Raw genomic sequence first — 19,867 nt, forward strand, 5'->3', positions numbered from 1 at the left:
TAAATCATAAGTTTTATATAAATAATCATCTTGAGAACTGGAACAGCAGCATAAGAACAGAGACAGATATGTGGTTACTATGTAGTAAAGCTAGAAAAAGAGGAGAAAGAAAGAAAAGGCCTGGCTTTTCAACAGGTGCTACCTACCAGCTGCTTTTTAATTATTAAATAGGCCTATTATTCAACCTCTTGGATGTGAAGAGACAGCATTACAATCCATGCTTTGTTTTATATTTAAACCCACAATCGTGAATATAGCTCTTTATGGTTAATCCCAATTAGACAGACAAACAAACAACCAGCAAACCAAATTAACTGTACTTCAAGTTAATAAGTGAAACTCATACATTCACTACACCGTGATACAGTTCAAGCATTTCTTTAGTTATATTGATTGATTTGATTGACTTTATTGATCTGACAGTGAAGAAATTTACTCGTTACATCGGCTCAAACAGTGAAAAAGAAGAAGGTGCCAAAGGAAGAATATATATATATATATATATATGACCCAGAGTGGCAGTCTGTGGCAGTGGGTTTCAAACCCAAAACCTCAGGATACCAAGCTCTATGTCCTAACCACTAGGCCACCACCCCCCGAACATGGACAAACTGTTAAAAGGTAAAGGCTTTGAGACCAATGGCTCGATGTTCCTGTGACCACGGCTGCACATATTATTCAGAAATGTAAAAATCCATGGGACTAAAGCCGAACTTCCCTGTGGCAGCAGAAGGAAAATGGATGACACATCGCAAAGATGGATAATAAAAATAGTAACAAAAGAGCCCCCAAAAATGTTCTATAGAGATTGAAGGTGAATGGCTGCTCATTTGCGCAGTGGGTAGCACTGCTGCCTTGCAGCAAGAAGGTTTTGGGTTTGATTCCCGGCCCAGGGTCTTTCTGCATGGGGTTTGCATGTTCTCCCTGAGCATGTGTGGGTTCTCCCCGGGTACTCCGGCTTCCTCCAACAGTCCAAAAACATGACTGTTAGGTTAATTGGCTTCTCTACACAACCCTTAGGTGTGTGTATGTGAATAGTTGTTTGTCATGTTTGTCTCTGTGTTGCCCTGGCGACCTGTCCAGTGTGTACCCTGCCTCTTGCCCATTGACTGCTGGAGATAGGCACCAGCACCCCTTGTGACCCCACTTGGGATACAGTAAGCGTGCTAGAAAAGGGATGGATGGATGGATTAAGGGTGAACATCAAGCTCAAGTAATATCAGTGTCGGATTGCACCATCAGTTGTTCTTGTGCCAAAGTGAAATTCATTTGAAACGACCAAGGAGGAAAATACTGTTGAAAACAAATCATAAAAAGCCAGACTGGAATTTGCCAAACTACATGTTGACAAGCCACAGAGCTTCTAGGAGAATGTCCTATGGACAGAGGAGACAAAAATTTAACTTTTTACTAAGTCACCTCAGCTATAAGTTCACAGACGAAAACAAAAAAAAAAAGTTTATCAACAATAGAGCACTACTGTGAAACAAGGAGGAAGCTCAGTCATGCTCTGGGGCTGTTTAGCTTCATGTGGCACTGGGTGTCTTGAATCTCTGAAGAGAATAATGAAATCTCAAGACTATCAAGGGAATCTAGAGAGAAATGTATTGCCCAGTGTTAAGTCTCAGTCACAAGTTGGTCTACAACATGATATTGACCCAAGACACACAACTACAAACAGCCAAGAATAGCCAAGAGGAAATTATTAGATTATTCTGAAGTGGCTTTCTAGGAGCCCTGGTGTAAAACTATTGAGCATCATTTGAAGGAGCTGAAACACGCTGTTTGGAAAAGGTTGCCTTCAAACCTGAGGGAAATGGAGCAGTTTGTTGATGAGGAGTGGGCCAAAATACCTGCAGAGAGGAGCAGAAATCTAACAGACAGTTAAAGGTATTGTTTGATTGCAGTTAAAATGCTGTGCAACCAAATATTAGGTTAAGGGTACTATAAGTTTTGTTTAGGCCTGTATCATGAGTTTATTTTGAAAATTGTTCTGTTGAAGTGTGGTTGAAAAGCAATGTGTGATTTTCTTTGTTCATTTTCCATATGTTTTTGTTTTATTTTGTCAGCATCGTTATTTAAGTCGCTCCGGTTATTTTTTCCATATTTAAACAGGGGTATCAACAAATTTTGTCCGTATGTGTAATTCAGGACCTTAAAACAAGTCCGATCTGTGAGAATCAGAAGGCGTGCGCTGCCGCTACAGTCATTGCTTTAATGGGCCCCACACACACAGAACTATCCAGGAAATCCTCTCAAGGCTGCGGTTACACCCGTGTTTGTGTGTATTGTCTCTTTAACTCAAATATTCACTATTATGCTTGGATTAAGCAAACTGAAAATAGGCAGCTTTTTCAGCTGTGATCTTTTTTTAATGTCTGGTGAAGGTTGTCGGCTGGAAAGTAAAGTCAGTGTTTTTTTATGATTGTGTCAGACCATAATATTTCAATAATAAGAATCTTGTTTTTTAAATTAGTCTTAGAAATTACAAAAAAAAATTATTTAGACTGATTTTGGGGGTTTTCCAAAATCATTGAAATGAACAGAAATGTATGCTTATATAAATAAATCCAAGTTAATTCTTGTACTAAATTTACCAAAATAAACTTTTGATCTTTAAATACTTTTAAATCCACCAAAATATATAAAAGTACTTCTACTTCTTTAAGGGTAAATAACACACACACACAAAAAAAAGGTATTTGTTAGTTTTATTTATAAATACAGATTAATATACACATTGTAGACCTCCCATATGGAAGACAACAAAAAAGGCATCAAGGCATTATTCTGATATCTAGAACGTCATGTTCAAGGGCATCCCTAACCAACATTGACATCCATGTGGGTCCGAACTCAAAGACAAACTGAGTCATTAGCTCAGGCTGTTTTCCCAACAAATGCTGGCAACATTTACTGTAAATCTTTAGGGGAATCATAAGGCAGTTAAATTTAAAATCTTCCTCCATAACAAAAAAAAGGCAAAGATGGTTTATTTATTTATTCATGGCCACAAAACAACCAGGAATGCCTCAGTCAACTGCCCGCTTTGCCCAACAAGAACAAAAAAAAAAATCCATCCCAACTGAACAATTAATTTCAACATTTCAAATGATATCTTTAGCTCTGCCAATTTAGTGACAACCCCTCCCATAAAAAAAAAAAAAAAAATCCCAATGGAGCACTCAAATGGTTCTAACTACAATCCTGAGAGCATTTGGAGCGTAAATTTATGTGCAATAAATCTAATAAGAATACCCACAACAACAGCACTTAAAACAAGCCTACAGCCAAGAGAAAGTAGTTTTGGTTCCCTTTGAGCTCACTACAAATCTTTAAATCGTGAGACTCTTCATAGCCAATCAAAGTCTCTTCTAGCATTTCTTGAGCAGTAATCGTTACCCTACATCTTACAGGATTTACAAAAGCACAAAACATCCTTATAATTATCCTTATAAACCCAGAAAGTAATTCACGAAAGCTTCAACACAATCAGCAAAGCATATGCTGGAATCCCTATACTTAGAAAGTCCTGTCATAATTTAAATTTGCCTACTCATCATCCTAATACTGACCAAGAAGAGCTACATACACAACTAGAACCTCTGCAGGGCTCAAAGATGAAGCCTTCCATTTAACCAGCTTATACTACATTAAAAACACTCTACACGTCTACAGTGTGTTCCTGATGTTGACCTTTGATGAATAATTGCACATAATCCAGTATGAAGGAATAAAAATCTGTAATATTATGTATCTGAAAGCCTAACTTTGGGTGTAATGTTAACCGTTTATGTCAGGAAATGTCCAGATACACATCCAGCTAAGAAGGTTAGCTTCCACCATTTTAAACGGTTGCAATGACTTATCTGTGTGATTTGTGAAAGAATATAAATTTACCCCTATGTGATTTTGTACCACTGCAGTTTAGGTCATTTAAAGCTCTACTGTTTCCAGGTAGACGAAAGGATTAGTCAACCGTAGGACCTCAGATGTGAGCCGAGCATTAATTCCTACCAGCAGAAAGAGGAAAATATGCACCCGCTAGATAACCAAGGTGTAAGATTAACATCTATGTTGTACTTGAACTACTAGAAGGTTATATGGTTTCATGGCAAAATCCTTAACTGCAATGAAATAGAACATGAAACCCATGGCTGAGTCCATGAGTATGAAATGGATCGTTTACAGGAACCAAAGGATTGAATTAAAAGATTAAAAGATATTTTGTATTGAAAGAAAATCTATTTTTAGCCATATATTGCCTGTTTTTTGGTAGAACTCTTAAATTGCATATTTGATTTATTATGAAAATGATTAAACATAAAATGCTCAAATCATCTTGTTTAATTTATTTAAGTAGTTAGTTTCTAAACACATAAAACTATATTTATTTATTTGTTATGGTTCTGATTTGTGGTAATTATATTAGATTTTACATGTTGAGATAGAAATGTTGTGTCTTTACCCAGAAACCGTAACATTTCTACTCGAGGTATCATACCATTAGAATATTCTAAAGGAATTAATACATAAAATCAGTTTTCAAAGCGGGTACAAATCCCTCCCGACGGTGTGTATGAATCATTGCATCGTCTACATAAGGCTTTCTGTGATGGACACAAAGAAAAAGGTTGGAAAAAATAAAAAGCAAAACTGGATCAAATCGTTTAGATCGAGAAAAGAGCTCCTGAGTCGACATCGGCTTCGCACAAACGAGCTCTGATGGAGTGAGCATCTTACAAGCCGCCGTACAGAGAGCATCCTTTAGCCTGCTGCGAGTTACATCTTTAAAATGTGAAATTTACTTCAACATGCAGGCCGCTGCTTTTAACTCCAGGTTAACTCCTTCAAACTTAGCAAACGTGTAAACTATTAGAAAAAAGAAATATGTCAAACCTAAACAGTTGATTTAAGACATTTACAGGCTTCCTATTACACTGCATAGATACTAGCTAAACAAAAAAAAAAAAGAAGAAGAACAGAGCATCCGCAGAAGCACTACAACAACAGTAATTAAAGAATCCTTTCTGAGAGAGAAAGGTCATCCGATTTATCGCAAGCCCTTAAAATATGAATGAGAATGTTTGTAACAGTAACCAAAAGAGTACACAGCGGCAACATTTCCGAACAGGAATGTAATCCCCGGAAAGCGAGAAGCTGAAAACAAAAGACTAACAAGGACTGAAAACAACACACACACACACACAGCTGGCACAATAACTTTGAGGCATTTGTGTTGGATTAATCGGACACAAAGCCCGCAGTGACACTCTTGCCACTAACGCCCCCGAAGTGCTGCAGAAGCAACGACACAAAGTACTGCATCTGTGACATGTAAGGCAGCTTGACCAATCAGCATGCGCCTCTTTTCCAGCAAATAATACAGATTTAAAAAATGAAGCCCTCCCACTTTGAAGAAAAGCACAGAATTGTCTCAAAAGCACAAGCAACGGAAATAAACTTGCTTTAATCATCCAAGACTTTCTGACTTTGCGTATCATCGCTTGATTCCTTATAATTTAGATTATTTAGTAGATTTATGGTCACGCTGGTTCTCAAGCTAGAGCTGATCTATCCGTTACGGCTGTGTTTTAGAAACCACTTTGGGAATTTAAAACTCTTAAGGACCAAGAAAAAAAAATATAAAAATGTTTTAATACATTTTCTTTTAGTTTATCCTAACAAATGTAAAAAAATAAAATGTGCAGAGCTGAACCAAAATGTGCAAAAAGACAATTAAACTAAAAACCTCCTAATTTGATCACAAGCCATCATCATTTGGTAACCGTACAGATCCTATATAAACCCCGCCATACTGCTTCTATGACTCCCGCATCAGACTGTTTCCTTAGAGCTTAGAGGTCCAACTGAGAGTAAAGCAGTGAGGAGTAAAATGCAAACATAAGCTCTCCTACTTAAGTGAATGTTGGTTCTCCAAAGCGCTGGTTATTATGGGTCTTTTTTTTTAGGTGAGCAATAATCTGACTTTTGGAGGTCAGATTATTGCTACTAGCAGAAACCCTACTACCAGAAACCCCCAAACAGTGTTGTTTGTGTAAATATTTGAAAGAGCATATATATTGCAGTTTGAAAAATGTGAAGAGCTGTGAAAGAAAATCCCAGAGACAGAGCCCTCGCATTGCGAAAAATTAAAATTAAAAAAATGTGCAAGACTTAAAGCTATGGCATCAGAACTGTTTAGATGTTCATCCTGTGAACTGCAGTTTGTAAATCAGGCAAGAAAACGGGACGCGAAGCCTGGGCAGAGCCAGGGGTTTCTGAGGTAGGATGCAGTTAGCCTTCAGTGTTAATTGACTTTCTTAGCCCATTTTAAGTCGTCTGCCCTGGGTTTCTCTCCCGTCACACTCTGAATGAGGTCCTCCAAGGTTCTCCAGAAACCCAGCTTCTCCAGAGGGTAGTTCAGCCAACCTGCACAGCAGAGAGATAAACGCCATCAGCTCTAGTTTCATCAAACATTCAAATATACACGACTTTTCCAAAGGTTTAACTTCTTACAGGCCAGCTGGAGTGAAGCGCTTTAAATTAAGAAAAAGGATTCTAAATATTTCTGGGTATTTTTGTCTCATATTAAAGGCATACTATGCAACATTTTTCAGTTAATTAATGTGTTCCATAACGTTTTGGATGATTAAATGAGTCATTTCAGGTCGAACAAAGGTTTTCTCGGCCGCCCTGGTGGTCTGTAGGGGAAATACCGTACTTGCAATTGCAGGAGCCCTCGGCCCGCACCTACAGGCTCAGAAGTCTCGTGCATGGCGAGAGTCGGTCTTGCTTTACGGCGAGAACTGCTACACGCCCCCAGTTAAAGGCATGCTCGTTGCTAGCGCAGTGGTGATATTTGTGCAGTTATCATGGCGGAACCAGCGAGAAAACAGCGCCTGGCTTGACGGAGAAACCAGGAGAACAGCTGAGCATATTTACGACAGTGCACTTTTACTTTCGCCCTCTGGGGGGAGCCTCGCTGGAAAATCAACACCGGTTGCATAGTATACCTTTAATGAGATATTACTCTAGACCGGAGGTCTTCAACAGGGGGTCCGTGACCCCTAGGGGGTCCACGGAGGTACTGCATGGGGGTCGCAAAACTTTTAGTTGATAAGACTTTTTTTCAAATTTTTCCCACTAATTAAAATGTCTTTAAATCAACATTAACATGAAATCAACACACTGTAGTAAACAGATAAATGGAGGCAGAAGATGTCTTTCAGTCATCATTGCACACATGCAGCGACACACAGGAGCTTTTTCAAGCTGGGCACCGTTTCATTCACAACACCTGTCCCATCAATGAGGAATCAGAATCAGAAATACTTTAATAATCCCAGGATGAAATTACTTTAGTTACATTACTCCAGCTGTAATAGAGTGACTATAGGAGCAGTTTGATATAACACTATTTCATACAATATATATAAGTAGGGGGTCCCGGCACCACCTCGCCATCAGTTTGGGGGTCCTTGGCCTGGAAAACATTGAAGATCCCTGATCTAGGCTATTCATCATACCATTCATCATATCATTTTTGCATGCAAAATATTTAGTTTTTCTCATCCAGAAAATTCCAATTTATTAGCTAGGAGTTCATTTAAAATAATTTGCATATTGTGGAAAAATATATTAAACAGATTTATTACCTACTAAGGAATTAGATAAATTGAAATAAAAAATATAGGTCAATAGTACAAAGCAATGCAAAAGGGACAGAAATTAATTAATTTAGGTTTAAAAAAAATTGATAAGACTTTAGAGTAAAACAAAATTTATCCGAAAATATCCAGCTCAGCCAAATTATATGGCCTTTAAATTAGACAAGGTTTTGCAAAAAGTAATAAAAATATAATCTTAGGACTTATGAGGGAGCAGGTACAAACCTGTGGTAATGCAGAAGTAGGTCTCATGAGGGGAGACGTGATGAACGCGGTGATGCTTGCGAGGAAGGATGATGTGACAGTCCTGCAGGAACACCACCCAGCGAGGAAGGCCGAAGTACGTGTGCGACCACTTGTGAATCTGGTTGGTGAGCGTCACGAAGATGGCCAGTGCATACAGGTAGCAATACCAGGGGTAGAAACGGTAGATCTCCGCTGCAGTTACAGAGGCAACGGGAGAATTCATGTTTATTATTGCTCATTGAATTTTGTCTTCACTAAAACAAATTCAGACAAATGTCATCTTTGTTTGTAGAAACACTCACCGGGGGACAGAGTGAGGAAGTTGAAGGCCATGTTTGCGAGAGGGAATATGGTCAGCATGCAGTTGTCACCGTTGGTCTCGATGAAGTCGTGGCGGGTGATGGCTGTGGGGTCGATGTGGTGCTCTCTGAACGGCCGAATAAAAGCCTTTAGGAGGGAAAATATCTGGTTAGTAGGTGGGAACATTCAGCACAGAATTAGGGCATATTTTCATACTTTTAAAAGGTTTGGTGATCATACCTTTCCAAAGATGGGCAGGTCCACAGATCCCCACGTGTCAGCCCCCCAGTGCACCAGCCCTGACGCAAAGTCAGCAGTGAGGATTCCTGCCACTGAGGAAGAGGTCATGAAGCGAAACAAAAAACGGATCAAAACATCTATTGATAAATAAAAAAAATCTAAACCATGTGTCATTTTGGAGTCAGTGCTTACCAATCCCCAACTGTATATACCACACATGTCCCAGGTGGAAATTGGCAAGAAGGTGAATAAAGTTGAAGGCCATGAGAGAGAAGCAGAGGAGGACACTAATCCATTCTTGACATCTTTTGCCTGGCAAGAAATTTCATAAAAACAAAAAGAAAAGCCCAAAAATGAGAAATTATATGAAAAGGTAATGATGATGGCATTTAAAATAAGTTCCCAGTCTATGTTTAATCATCCAAATCGATGAGAGCAAACAAATAAAACATTCAAATGCTATCAACCTTATTAGGTTCACCTTTAAAAAGCGAACTCTTTTTTTAGTGGGACAGATCTGAACAGATTCAAACATTTAACTCATTTTTCATTGCATAAGTCAAACTCAGTTAGATTAAACAATAAGCATCGGATTTATACAAAAAGTTTAAAGAAGCCATTACGAATTGAGCTAGTTTCTCCACTCTGGCCTTCAGACTCTATTATTATCCTGCATGTTTTAGATCTCTCCAATTTTACCACAGATTGGAACGAAATTAATGTTTAACAGGCTTGTAAAGCCTTGCATGCAGAGAGGGCATAACGCAATCATATTAACCAGGTGTGCAGGAGAAGAGACATCTAAAACAAAGGGCAAGAAATGGCAATCTAAACCTTTTCAGCATACAAAGCTCTGATTGTATGTTTAAGGTTGTCGCTGTGCTTGAATTAGAACCTCAGGTTTCCTCAATCATTCAGGCATAAAGCTGAATCCATCTCCCTTATCTCTGCTAAAGAGAACAACCCCACTGCATTAGTTGCCTTCTTTCACTTGTTTGGCTTATGTTGCTCATGGTGAACTAAAAACAGGACTGTTTGGCTTTAGTCATCCTGCCCTGAGTAGCTCCTTCAAAGTCACTGTCTGCTCCTCCTATAATTACTCTCCTTGCCCAGCCTGTCAGTTTAGACGGTCTTGGCTGATTTCCATTATAAGCGAGATGTTTTGGTTTTTTTTTAAATCCGTCTTAACCATGTTTTCAATCGAAATAAAAGGCTAAATCTGGTTTAACCTCTCAAAACCCACCGGGTCGCCGTTTTAAAGCAAAAAATGGTAAATAGTAAATGGCATGTACTTATATAGCGCCTTTATTCAAGTTAGGAGACTAATAATAACAAATAAAAACAAATAATAACTCAGAATGCATGAAAATTACACTGGTTGGAAAGCTTAGATTTTCCACCAAAGCACAATTAACGCAGATATAGCAGCATGTCAAAATGTACCATGACAAAGCAGCCACAACAAGCAAGCATGTCTTTATAACTGCTGTTCAAAAAATACCTATTATTTTCGAGAATAAAAAAATAACTACTTTGAGTCTTGTTTGAAGTGATGCAGCTTGGGTGTTTCACTCACCCAGTTTTCATGTATATATTCAGAAATTAGAAGGTGTTAGCTTTCAAATAACGTATCACACATGTAATATGGGCTTACAGTTAATTTCTTTTCCATTTGGATGTGCAAAATAGGTGAGAATTTCCCAAAATGAGGTGGATATTAAAGGAATAGTACACCCAAAACATGATTAGCCTTCATTTTCTACTCACCCCCATGCTGAACAACACTCTGGAGTACTTTTTTGATATCTCAAATGCATCTGGAGATCTGGGAGGCTTCTTGCTGTCTGCTGACATTCAAATAATGGAGGTCTATGGTGACCGAGACAGAAAGGTCCATAAAAGTCCACAAAAAACGTTTCAATATTCCTCCATACTGCTCGTCCAATGTATTCCAAGTGTCCTGAGTGGGTAGCATCCAGAATTTACTCGAAACGAAGTCATTTAGAATGTTTTTAGAGCATAAACAGTAGTGTATAGGATTTCCTGAAAGCGCGCACCTGCGCGTTCACGACGCTACGGAAGCCGGCAGACCAAACCAGCGCATTCAGCTCGGCAAAGAACTCATGCTCTTCCTCAACACTGAAGTCCTCAGACATTTTTCTTTCGTTGTTTCTTTCTTTGCACAGGTAAACAACACATTTCCTCTTCTACGCTTGCATTATCGGCAGAGCAGACGCTGAATGCGCACTTTCATCTGGTTTGGTCTGCCGGCTTCCGTAGCGTCGTGAACGCGCATGTGCGCGCTTTCAGGAAATCCTTTACACTACTGTTTATGCTCTAAAAACATTCTAAATGACTTCGTTTCGAGTAAATTATGGACGCTACCCACTCAGGACACTTGGAATACATTGGACGAGCAGTATGGAGGAATATTGACACGTTTTTTGTGGACTTTTATGGACCTTTCTGCCTCGGGCACCATAGACCTCCATTATTTGAATGTCAGCAGACAGCAAGAAGCCTCCCAGATCTCCAGATGCATTTGAGATATCAAAAAAGTACTCCAGAGTGTTGTTCAGCATGGGGGTGAGTAGAAAATGAAGGCTAATCATGTTTTGGGTGTACTATTCCTTTAAGAGTTTAATTTATGGGATTCAGAGTAAAGAGGCTGAAAACAAATAAAAGCTACATTATTAATTTCATTTATCACCTGATAACCTGAAAATAATTCTTTTAAAGTTGCTGGTATAAAGACAAAATTAACAAAAGGTGCAAGGCAGGGAGTTGCGGCCTAGTGGTTAGGGCATAGAGGTTGTGGGTTTGAAACCCACTCCTACAGACTGCCATTCTGGGTCCCTGAGCAAGACCCTTAAACCCACACTGCTCCTGGGGCACCCACTGCCCCCCAAAAGGAAAGGGTTAAATACACAGAGTTCATTTCTTTGCATCATACTTGTGACAGTGTAATGACATTAAAATCTGAAAAAAAAAAATCTATTTATACTTTTGCAAGTCACCTTATCTGCTTGCAGCTGGAAGGAATCAAAATACCTTTAAAAAGCACACAGGAAGGAAGAAGGTCTGTTTACATCACAGCCAAATTAGTCATAAGCTGCAGGCTGATAATGAGCAGCTTATTAAAGATCATAAAGTAGGTGTGGATGGTTTCCCTTTTGATCTAGTTCAGCCTGTATGAATATTACTGACATAGTTTAGAGGATTTTAGGTCGGGTCATAGTCTGCATCTCCACCCTGTTAGTTTAGTGAAAGGTCACAGTTAACTCCTATTAGTGAGGGTTTTCATAACATCTGCCCAGTGCTGGAAAAGTCAACGCTGCACAAAAACTAATAAAAGAAGAAGAAAAAAAATCAACCAGCCTCACATGATTTCTATTGTGTAACTAAAGCATTGTGGCTTTTAGCCGCTGACTGGTTATGTCACCGCTTCATTAGTCATTTCTAATATTTAGACCAAGGCGTTGTTTTTTTTTGTGATCATCTAAAGCAAAGCGTTATATCACACCCGTCTTCTTGAACATTTGAACCGGGAAGACCCAAACCCAGGAAGGACGCTGCTTCACAGAAGATCGGCTCACCTGGAGAGTACAGGCTGGCCAGCTCTCGGGCACCCGCGTGCTGTGGACCCCACCTGACCGCGCCCCGACCCGGTCCCTTCGGCTGTGCGGTCTCCTCTGCCCCTCCACACCCGTTCTCGGTGACCATACTCGCCATTTCTGTCCACTGAGGGCCCGTCCCCTTCGGTCCTTCTACTCGCAAGCACCGGGAACCAGCAGATTCGTCAACACCTCAGCCGACCTACATCGCAATGTTTTTGACCAATCAGAAACAAAACGGTGAGTGCAGCATCCAATGGCAGTGCGAGGAAATGTTTCCATATTTAGAAAGAGCCAATAGGGAGAAAGATTGCTAGTATTTCATTTCCTGACCCACCCGTGTTCCTTTCAGCTGTAGATGTTAGCGTCACCAGAAGATGGCGCCAGAGGAATGTGACAAGCTTCAGGTTTTGATATGTAGGCCTGTGGGTAAAAATATATATTGAATTATACACTACCGTTCAAAAGTTTGGGGTCACATTGAAATGTCCTTATTTTTAAAGGAAAAGCACAGTACTTTTCAATGAAGATAACTTTAAACTAGTCTTTACTTTAAAGAAATACACTCTATACATTGCTAATGTGGTAAATTACTATTCTAGCTGCAAATGTCTGGTTTTTGGTGCAATATCTACATAGGTGTATAGAGGCCCATTTCCAGCAACTATCACTCCAGTGTTCTAATGGTCAGAGATGGCAAAAGTACTCACTTTCCGTACTTGAGTAAAAGTACAGATACTTGTGCTAAAAAATACTCTGGTAAAAGTGGAAGTACTGATTAAACTTCTTTACTCAAGTAAAAGTAACAAAGTACAGGCTTGTACATTTACTTAAAGTATAAAAGTAAAAGTAGAAACCACTTTTTTCATGCCGTTGCCTACATTTTAAATGGATGTCTGCCAATAGGACTAGATCTCCGTTGTGTTCATTTTCAATCATCTCGTCGTCCATGCTACTATGCTAACGCCACCACCACCAAGCTGCAATGATTTGCCGTGAATGAATACAGCCGAATCTGTCGATTCATCTTGTAGTGGTGCGTCAAATGCAACGTAGATTCCCATCCAGTTAGATTGAATTTGGTATTGATGACGTGAAAAATAATAACGGTAACTCCATTGAAATGATTCAAAACTAAAGTAACGAGCCAATTTTTTAAAATGTAAGTAGTAGAAAGTACAGATATTTGTGTAAAAATGTAAGGAGTAGAAGTAAAAAGTCGCCATAAAAATAAGTAGTAAAGTAAAAATATCAGAAAAATCTACTTTAGTACGGTAACGAAGTATTTGTACTTCGTTACTTCCCATCTTTGCTAATGGTACAATGTGTTTGCTCATTGGCTCAGAAGGCTAATTGATCATTAGAAAACCCTTGTGCAATCATGTTCACACATCTGAAAACAGTTTAGCTCGATACAGAAGCTACAAAAACTGACCTTCCTTTGAGCAGATTGAGTTTCTGGAGCATCACATTTGTGGGGTAAATTAAACGCTAAAAATTGCCCGAAAAAGAGAACTTTCATCTGAAACTCGACAGTCTATTCTTGTTCTTAGAAATTAAGGCTATTCCATGCGAGAAATTGCTAAGAAATTGAAGTTTTCCTACAACGGTGTGTACTACTCCCTTCAGAGGACAGCACAAACAGGCTCTAACCAGAGTAGAAAAAGAAGTGGGAGGCCGCGTTGCACAACTGAGCAGGAAGATACCTTTATTAGAGTCTCTAGTTTGAGAAACAGACGCCTCACAGTTCCCCAACTGGCATCTTCATTAAATAGTACCCACAGTAGCCCTTTTGCATGGAGATTACATTTGTAAAGTACATGGCCACCAGTCAAGCTATCAACAGATAATTCCCCATGAACTGTATATCTCTGTCCAGAGTTAATATCCTTACTTGGTCATTGAGTTTAGGTGGGTAGCTGTAATTTGATTGTTTCAGAGTTGTAATTTAAATGTTTTCACAAGCTTCCCCCCATTTTTTTAATAATTAAAATATAATAAATATGATAAAATACAATAAAATAACCCATTTTACATGTTGATTAACCTTCTCCAAGGATCATCTGAGGCATTCACTGAACAGCTGGAATTATATTATAATTAAATTATACATCAGTGTACTCTTTGAACCAATCTGATGGCTTCTTAGACACTTAGTTACATTAAAGGGGAAAATTGCAAAAACAATTATGAAGATTATGTTACACTTTGTGTCGATTACTTAAAATCTCCATCAAAAACATTTAAGTTGTTGCTTTAAGTGTAACAATTTGAAAAAAAAAATAGATTTAAGGAGTGTGAAGACTTTTGCAGAACTATTAAAAGTTGCATGTACAGAAAGCCCTGTTGCACAGTGAATGTTAGTCTGGACCTGTTTGAGCATGCAGATTCAACAATATAGCAACCATTCAAATATACCATAATATAATATGTAATGGTACCAGGCAGTACATTTAAACAAATAACAATTTAGATGCCCTGAATGTTTATTAATTCAATCTGAAGGCATCATTGACAGGTTTATAGTGTCAGGTTGGTAGGGGTTAATGCCCTTGCAGTGCTGTACAGTCACTGGATGCAATTACAGGATTAATTATAGACTTAAGAGGTAATTTATCAGCTCTCTTTGCAAACTCACAGCCTTCTTATGCAGACACTTTCATAAGAACTATATAAGCAGAACCCTTTAACATAGACACAGGCTTAGTAACATGGTTTAAATGTTGCACCAGACCATTTATCTGGATTTTATAAGGATAACTTGTTGCTGTTTTACCACTGTTACTCATATTTGCTTGCGTTTCCAGAAAAACCTCTAAGCAGAATCATTCTAGGGGACGTCCCACAAAGAGCTTGGGTTTCATCTGCAGGAAGTTGACTTTTTTAAATATAGTTATTATTATTACCCAGGTTCAGCAAAAAAAAATAAAAATCACACTTCGTGTTCTAAAGGTTCGAGGACTGTGTGAATTAATGCACGTTTGTTTGTTGTTTTTTGTTTTGTTTTTTTAAATGAGGCATAACTGTAGTTCCGAACAGAAAGGAGATCTTGAAAAATATATATATTTTTTAAATTAAGCACAAGGGGGCAGTAACACCTAAAAATATAGTCATAAGTCTCTGAATTCTGCATTTCTTTGTACTTTCACATATTCTTTTAATGTATTTGTCACTAGAAATCAATGATCTGATAGAATAACTTATTCAAACAAACACTTTCTAACACTGTTGTCAAAAATTGCAAATATGTATGAAATTAGACCCTGGTTCCAGATCTGAACCTGATTGTTTTCCTTATCTAAATAAGGCCAATTAACAGCATGTAGCTCCTTTAAAAAAGTATTCATATTTTAACCACTGTCCATGCTACAGCTGTGGTCTAATATATTGAGGTTTAATGAGGACTAACACAAAATAGAAAATAATTGTAAAGTGAAATATAAATTAGTCATTGTTTTGTAAATTCATTTTGCAAAATAAATCAGTTCTGCTCTAATTATACACATATTTATAGTCCATCCATGTGTAGTTTACCTGTAGTTCTAAATGTAGAGAAGTTTGAGTCATAAACACTGTCTAAAGCTTTAAACAGAGAGCTTGGTCAAATCCGTCAACTATGAAGGAAAAGAGGGCAGCAGAGCTATGAGATGTGGCCGTCCCCTCGCTATAGGCCAGGCAAAGATAGCCAGCATAACCACGGTGACTCTGAAAAAGCTGCAGACACCACAGGTGGAAGAATCTATTAACTCCACATTCTGGCCTTTCTGGAAAGGTGACAAAAAGGAATTTTTCCAAGAAGCCATAAAAAGTTTTATTTGAAGTAGGACTGAAACAACTCATCGGATTAATCGATTATTGAAATAATCATCAACTATTTTAATAATCGATTAATCGTTCAATGGAGTATAGACTGTAAAATGTGCCTTTAGCTGACAGAGTGACCCACTTAACATTTTGCATTTGGGTATGCAAATCCAACATATTCGTCTTACAATAGTTCAACCAAAATCTTCTTAAAGGAACCTTTGGCTATCTGATTATTAATTGATTATTTAAAAAAATTATAATAATCAACAGATTAATCGATTTGCAAAATAATTGTAAGCTGCAGCCCTAGTTTGAAGCTTACCTCAGGCCGTTTTGGGGAACTGTTGCCTTTCAGCAAAACAGTACATAAACATATGTAAGACAATGAAAAGTTTTGACTTTGTGTAAAAGATTGTGTTTTTTAAAACTAGAGCTGCACATCTCTTTAGAACAATAATCCTTGCTTGGAAACATGACGGTGGAAAAGTGATGCTGGGGAGATCCTTTTTCTCTTTAGAGAAAGTAAATCTAGTCAGAATGCATGGCTGTCCACCCGCTATAGTTGAAAAAAATAAAGAATTCAGATTGGAGGACAACAGATGTGAACAAAGTTAGAGCTGTAATGGAATCACTTAGGGATAAAAAGGACAATCAAAAATCAGTAGGATCGATTATAAATGCATATTTACAGACCATCCCAACCCAGTTTGAATGAGCTTAAGCTATTTCCCTAATTTCATAATTTAAATCTCAAGATGTGCAAAAGTGTTTGAGATTCACCAAAAAAGACCTCAGCTGTAATTGCAACAAAAAGCAGCTCTATAGCATGTAAATTTAGGAAAGCTGACACATGCCGCACTTTTCAGATTTATGTTGGTAAAAGAAAGAAAAAAAAATAAGAGCAAACAAAACAAAAATAACAATACATATCAACTGATTAGGTAACTTTTTTTTGGTGTATTCTGTTCTTGTCCTTTTAATTAATAGCTGTAGCATTTTTTATTTTTATTTTTTTTTTTTTGGTAGTTTTTATTAGGGGCCCAATATTTAATACACATTTTATGGCAGTATATTCCTCCACATCCATTAGACAATTACAGAGACCTTATCTATGCACTGAGTTGTGACAGACATAAACCAGACAGACTGAGTTGCTCCTCACGCCCACTCTGACCTTTATACAGATTTAGAGATTTCTCCTCCAATGCAAGGTACCCCTGCTCAACACTATTTTTTTCCGTCCGCTACTGATGAAATAAAGAGGGTGGAAGTTGTGGTAAAGAAGCTGCCTTATGATGCTGTCACTGTTATGATCTCATTACGTGTGAACTTCATAGTGAAAAACATGTTTTCACTATGAGGTTTATTTTTTTTTTCCATTATGGTAGACCTTTGAGGAGAGACTGAGCAGCAGGGGGCGTCGGTGGACAGAGGAGATGTTTATGGTCAGAGTGAATGGGGTAGTTGCTGTTGCTTTTGTATTTTCGCTTTTATTTATTGCAGTTTCATTTTAGAATAAATCATTAAAATATTTTAATTGGTTTCTCTATTTCCTTGGATGTTGCAACTTTGACACTGAACTAAAATGAGGTTCAGTATCACAGCACATGCAGAAAGCCGACGGTTCTAGACCCTGTTCTTCAGATTTATTTATTTTTTAAACTCCATTACCAGTTTGGCATGAACCCTTTTCTTTGTGTTCCGTCTGGAACACAAAGAAACAACGGCAACCAGGGACCCTGTCAAGGGGGTCCAAGGTAGGCGATAGCCACCCAATCGATGTGATGGGGTAAACTGCATGCCCCCTGATCAGTTAGTCATAAATAACATTTATATAATCATGCATTTAGAAGAAAATAACAATATGCAATGATTGCAATATCTCTTTATTTGTTTATTTAAGTAAAAAATACATCCATCCATCCATTTCCCTTCACACTTATCATGGGGTCACGGTGTTGATCGTGCCTATCTCCAGCTGTCAATGGGCGAGAGGCGGGGTCCACCCTAAACAGGTCACCAGTCTAACGCAGCTCAACACAGAACAGCACAGGACAAACAACAATTCACACAAACACACGTCTAAGGTGAATTTACCTAAGCCAATTAACCTAACAGCCACGTTTTTGTACTGTGGTAGGAAGCTGGAGTACCCAGAGAGAACCCACGCATGCACAGGGAGAAGATGCAAACTCCATGCAGAAAGACCCCGGGCCTGGTTAGGGTTAGGGTTAGCCCCATCATAATATCATTTTTCAAATATTTAAATAAACAATTAGGACAGTTACATTATTATTAAATTAGGGGCACCATAACCTTTAGTATGAACAAAAACACTTATTTTCTAAAAAATAAAGTTAAATATACAACCAATAGCAACACATTTTAGCTTAGATCTGTGGAACTCTGGCCCACAACATCACAAGCAAGAGGACTGTTTGTAGAGTGCTATATATTATGTAAAGTTTAGTGGAGGAAAACAATGTGGAAGGAACACAAGTGATTGAAACATCCTTTGGGAAACTCTAAACCAAATGTAATTCAAGAGTTCAGTAAAATGAGAGACACCAGACCAACAGATGAGCTGAAGTCATCAGGTGATCATATACATGTCATGCCTTTATTACTGAGGTGTTCATACACATGGAACAGCAACCAAGATGTGTGCACATACTTTGTACATCGTCTTCATTATAATCTTTGGTTTCTGCAGTCAAAATCACGGACTTGAGTAAACACCATTAAATAACGTCAACAGAAGACGCGGTTCTCTGAATCATCACTGCCTGAAGAGCCTTTATACTCCTTTAGTCTCTGGAATATCAATTTCAAAATAAATGCTAATCTGCAGTCTAGTTTTTATTTTGTTTGTTTTGTTTTTCTCAGCCCAGGGAAGATTAATGTGTTGCTTAACCCAAAGGATGCAACAGTTGTGGCCCATGTCCTGGATATTTCTGTGTATGCTGGCCTCTTAAGCACTCAGTTTAGCTGTCTGGACCTTGTAAATATCCACTAAACTCTTAAAAACGTTTTGTTTCATAATTCTCTTGGGGCTGCGATTGCAGCCATTTCTTGTAGACATTCTTCCAGCACAAACTGCTTCTTCCATTTTTTTTACAGTGTGTTTAACGTGGCTGACTCCTTATCAGATGTTAATAAGTCTGCTGCTCATGTGCTCATAACTAAAGCGTATTTTTTTAAACTAACTTTTTTATTGATCTCCTGTAATTACAGATTATTTTTTTTATACATTAGCTGTATACAAGGGTGTAGGTTTGATTTTAACTTATAGGGACACTATTGGTCTGATTTAATTGGTCCTGTGCAAAAATATGTATGCTCGTTTTTTTATGGTTAACGGGGAAAATTAGAGTATATTTTGTTCAAAGAGAAAAGCAGCATTTCTTGCTACATTTATACAAATTTTAAAAGCACTACACACACTAGAAGCTTTTTATCAATGACTGAAGCTTAACTGGCTCTAATGAATGAGGAATTAGGACTTTTTTCCACTTTGAAAAAATTACCAGCAACTACGGTAAGACAGAAAGTAAATCTGTGCCTATTTAACAGAATGTAGTCTAAATATGTCTGTTATATGTGGATTTATACTTTTTTTTTATTTTGAAGATATAGAATTGTGCGGAGGTAAATAGAGGTAAAACCCACTCTTTTAAATGTTCTCTTTGTATCATGAAACAAAGCGAAATAATAGGTTCAAAGGACGCCAAATAAATGTTTTGTATTTACATGAACTCTGCAACTAGAAGAGGAACTGACACTTAGCATTTAATATATTAACCTCACTCTACAAGTTGTACATCTAGGATGTAAATACTCTGTTTACCCATTTCATGTATTTTATTTAGGTTTGAAACAATTCACTGGATTAATCAATTATTTAAATAATGTCAACAAATTTAGAAATCGATTAATGGTTAACTGGAGTATAGAGACTCTAAAACATGTCTTTATCTCACAGAGAGAACC

The 19,867-nt window shown here is 37.9% G+C and overlaps 1 protein-coding gene across 1 annotated transcript; it reads right to left on the bottom strand.

Moving 5' to 3' along the window:
- Positions 1-4,237: 4,237 nt before the first annotated feature.
- LOC107090722 (transmembrane protein 189-like) lies at positions 4,238-12,263 on the bottom strand. Its single transcript, XM_015384274.1, has 6 exons — positions 12,053-12,263; positions 8,649-8,768; positions 8,457-8,548; positions 8,219-8,363; positions 7,896-8,108; positions 4,238-6,432 (listed from the first exon to the last, which is right to left on the bottom strand). The coding sequence occupies exons 1-6, from the start codon at positions 12,186-12,188 to the stop codon at positions 6,311-6,313; spliced, it is 828 nt and encodes a 275-aa protein (XP_015239760.1). The 5' UTR covers positions 12,189-12,263; the 3' UTR covers positions 4,238-6,310.
- Positions 12,264-19,867: the final 7,604 nt, after the last annotated feature.

Source organism: Cyprinodon variegatus, unplaced genomic scaffold (assembly GCF_000732505.1).
Source record: "Cyprinodon variegatus isolate N-32 unplaced genomic scaffold, C_variegatus-1.0 Scaffold309, whole genome shotgun sequence".
Lineage (NCBI taxonomy): Eukaryota > Metazoa > Chordata > Actinopteri > Cyprinodontiformes > Cyprinodontidae > Cyprinodon > Cyprinodon variegatus.

Bases quoted from the DNA above. Each gene is read 5' to 3' on its own strand.
- LOC107090722 (XM_015384274.1), bottom strand. From the start codon at position 12,188: ATGGCGAGTATGGTCACCGAGAACGGGTGTGGAGGGGCAGAGGAGACC. The intron at 8,769-12,052 runs GTGAGCCGATCT...ATTTCTTGCCAG, and splicing joins GGCCAGCCTGTACTCTCCAG to GCAAAAGATGTCAAGAATGG. The intron at 8,364-8,456 runs GTATGATCACCA...TCCCTCCTAAAG, and splicing joins ACCTGCCCATCTTTGGAAAG to GCTTTTATTCGGCCGTTCAG.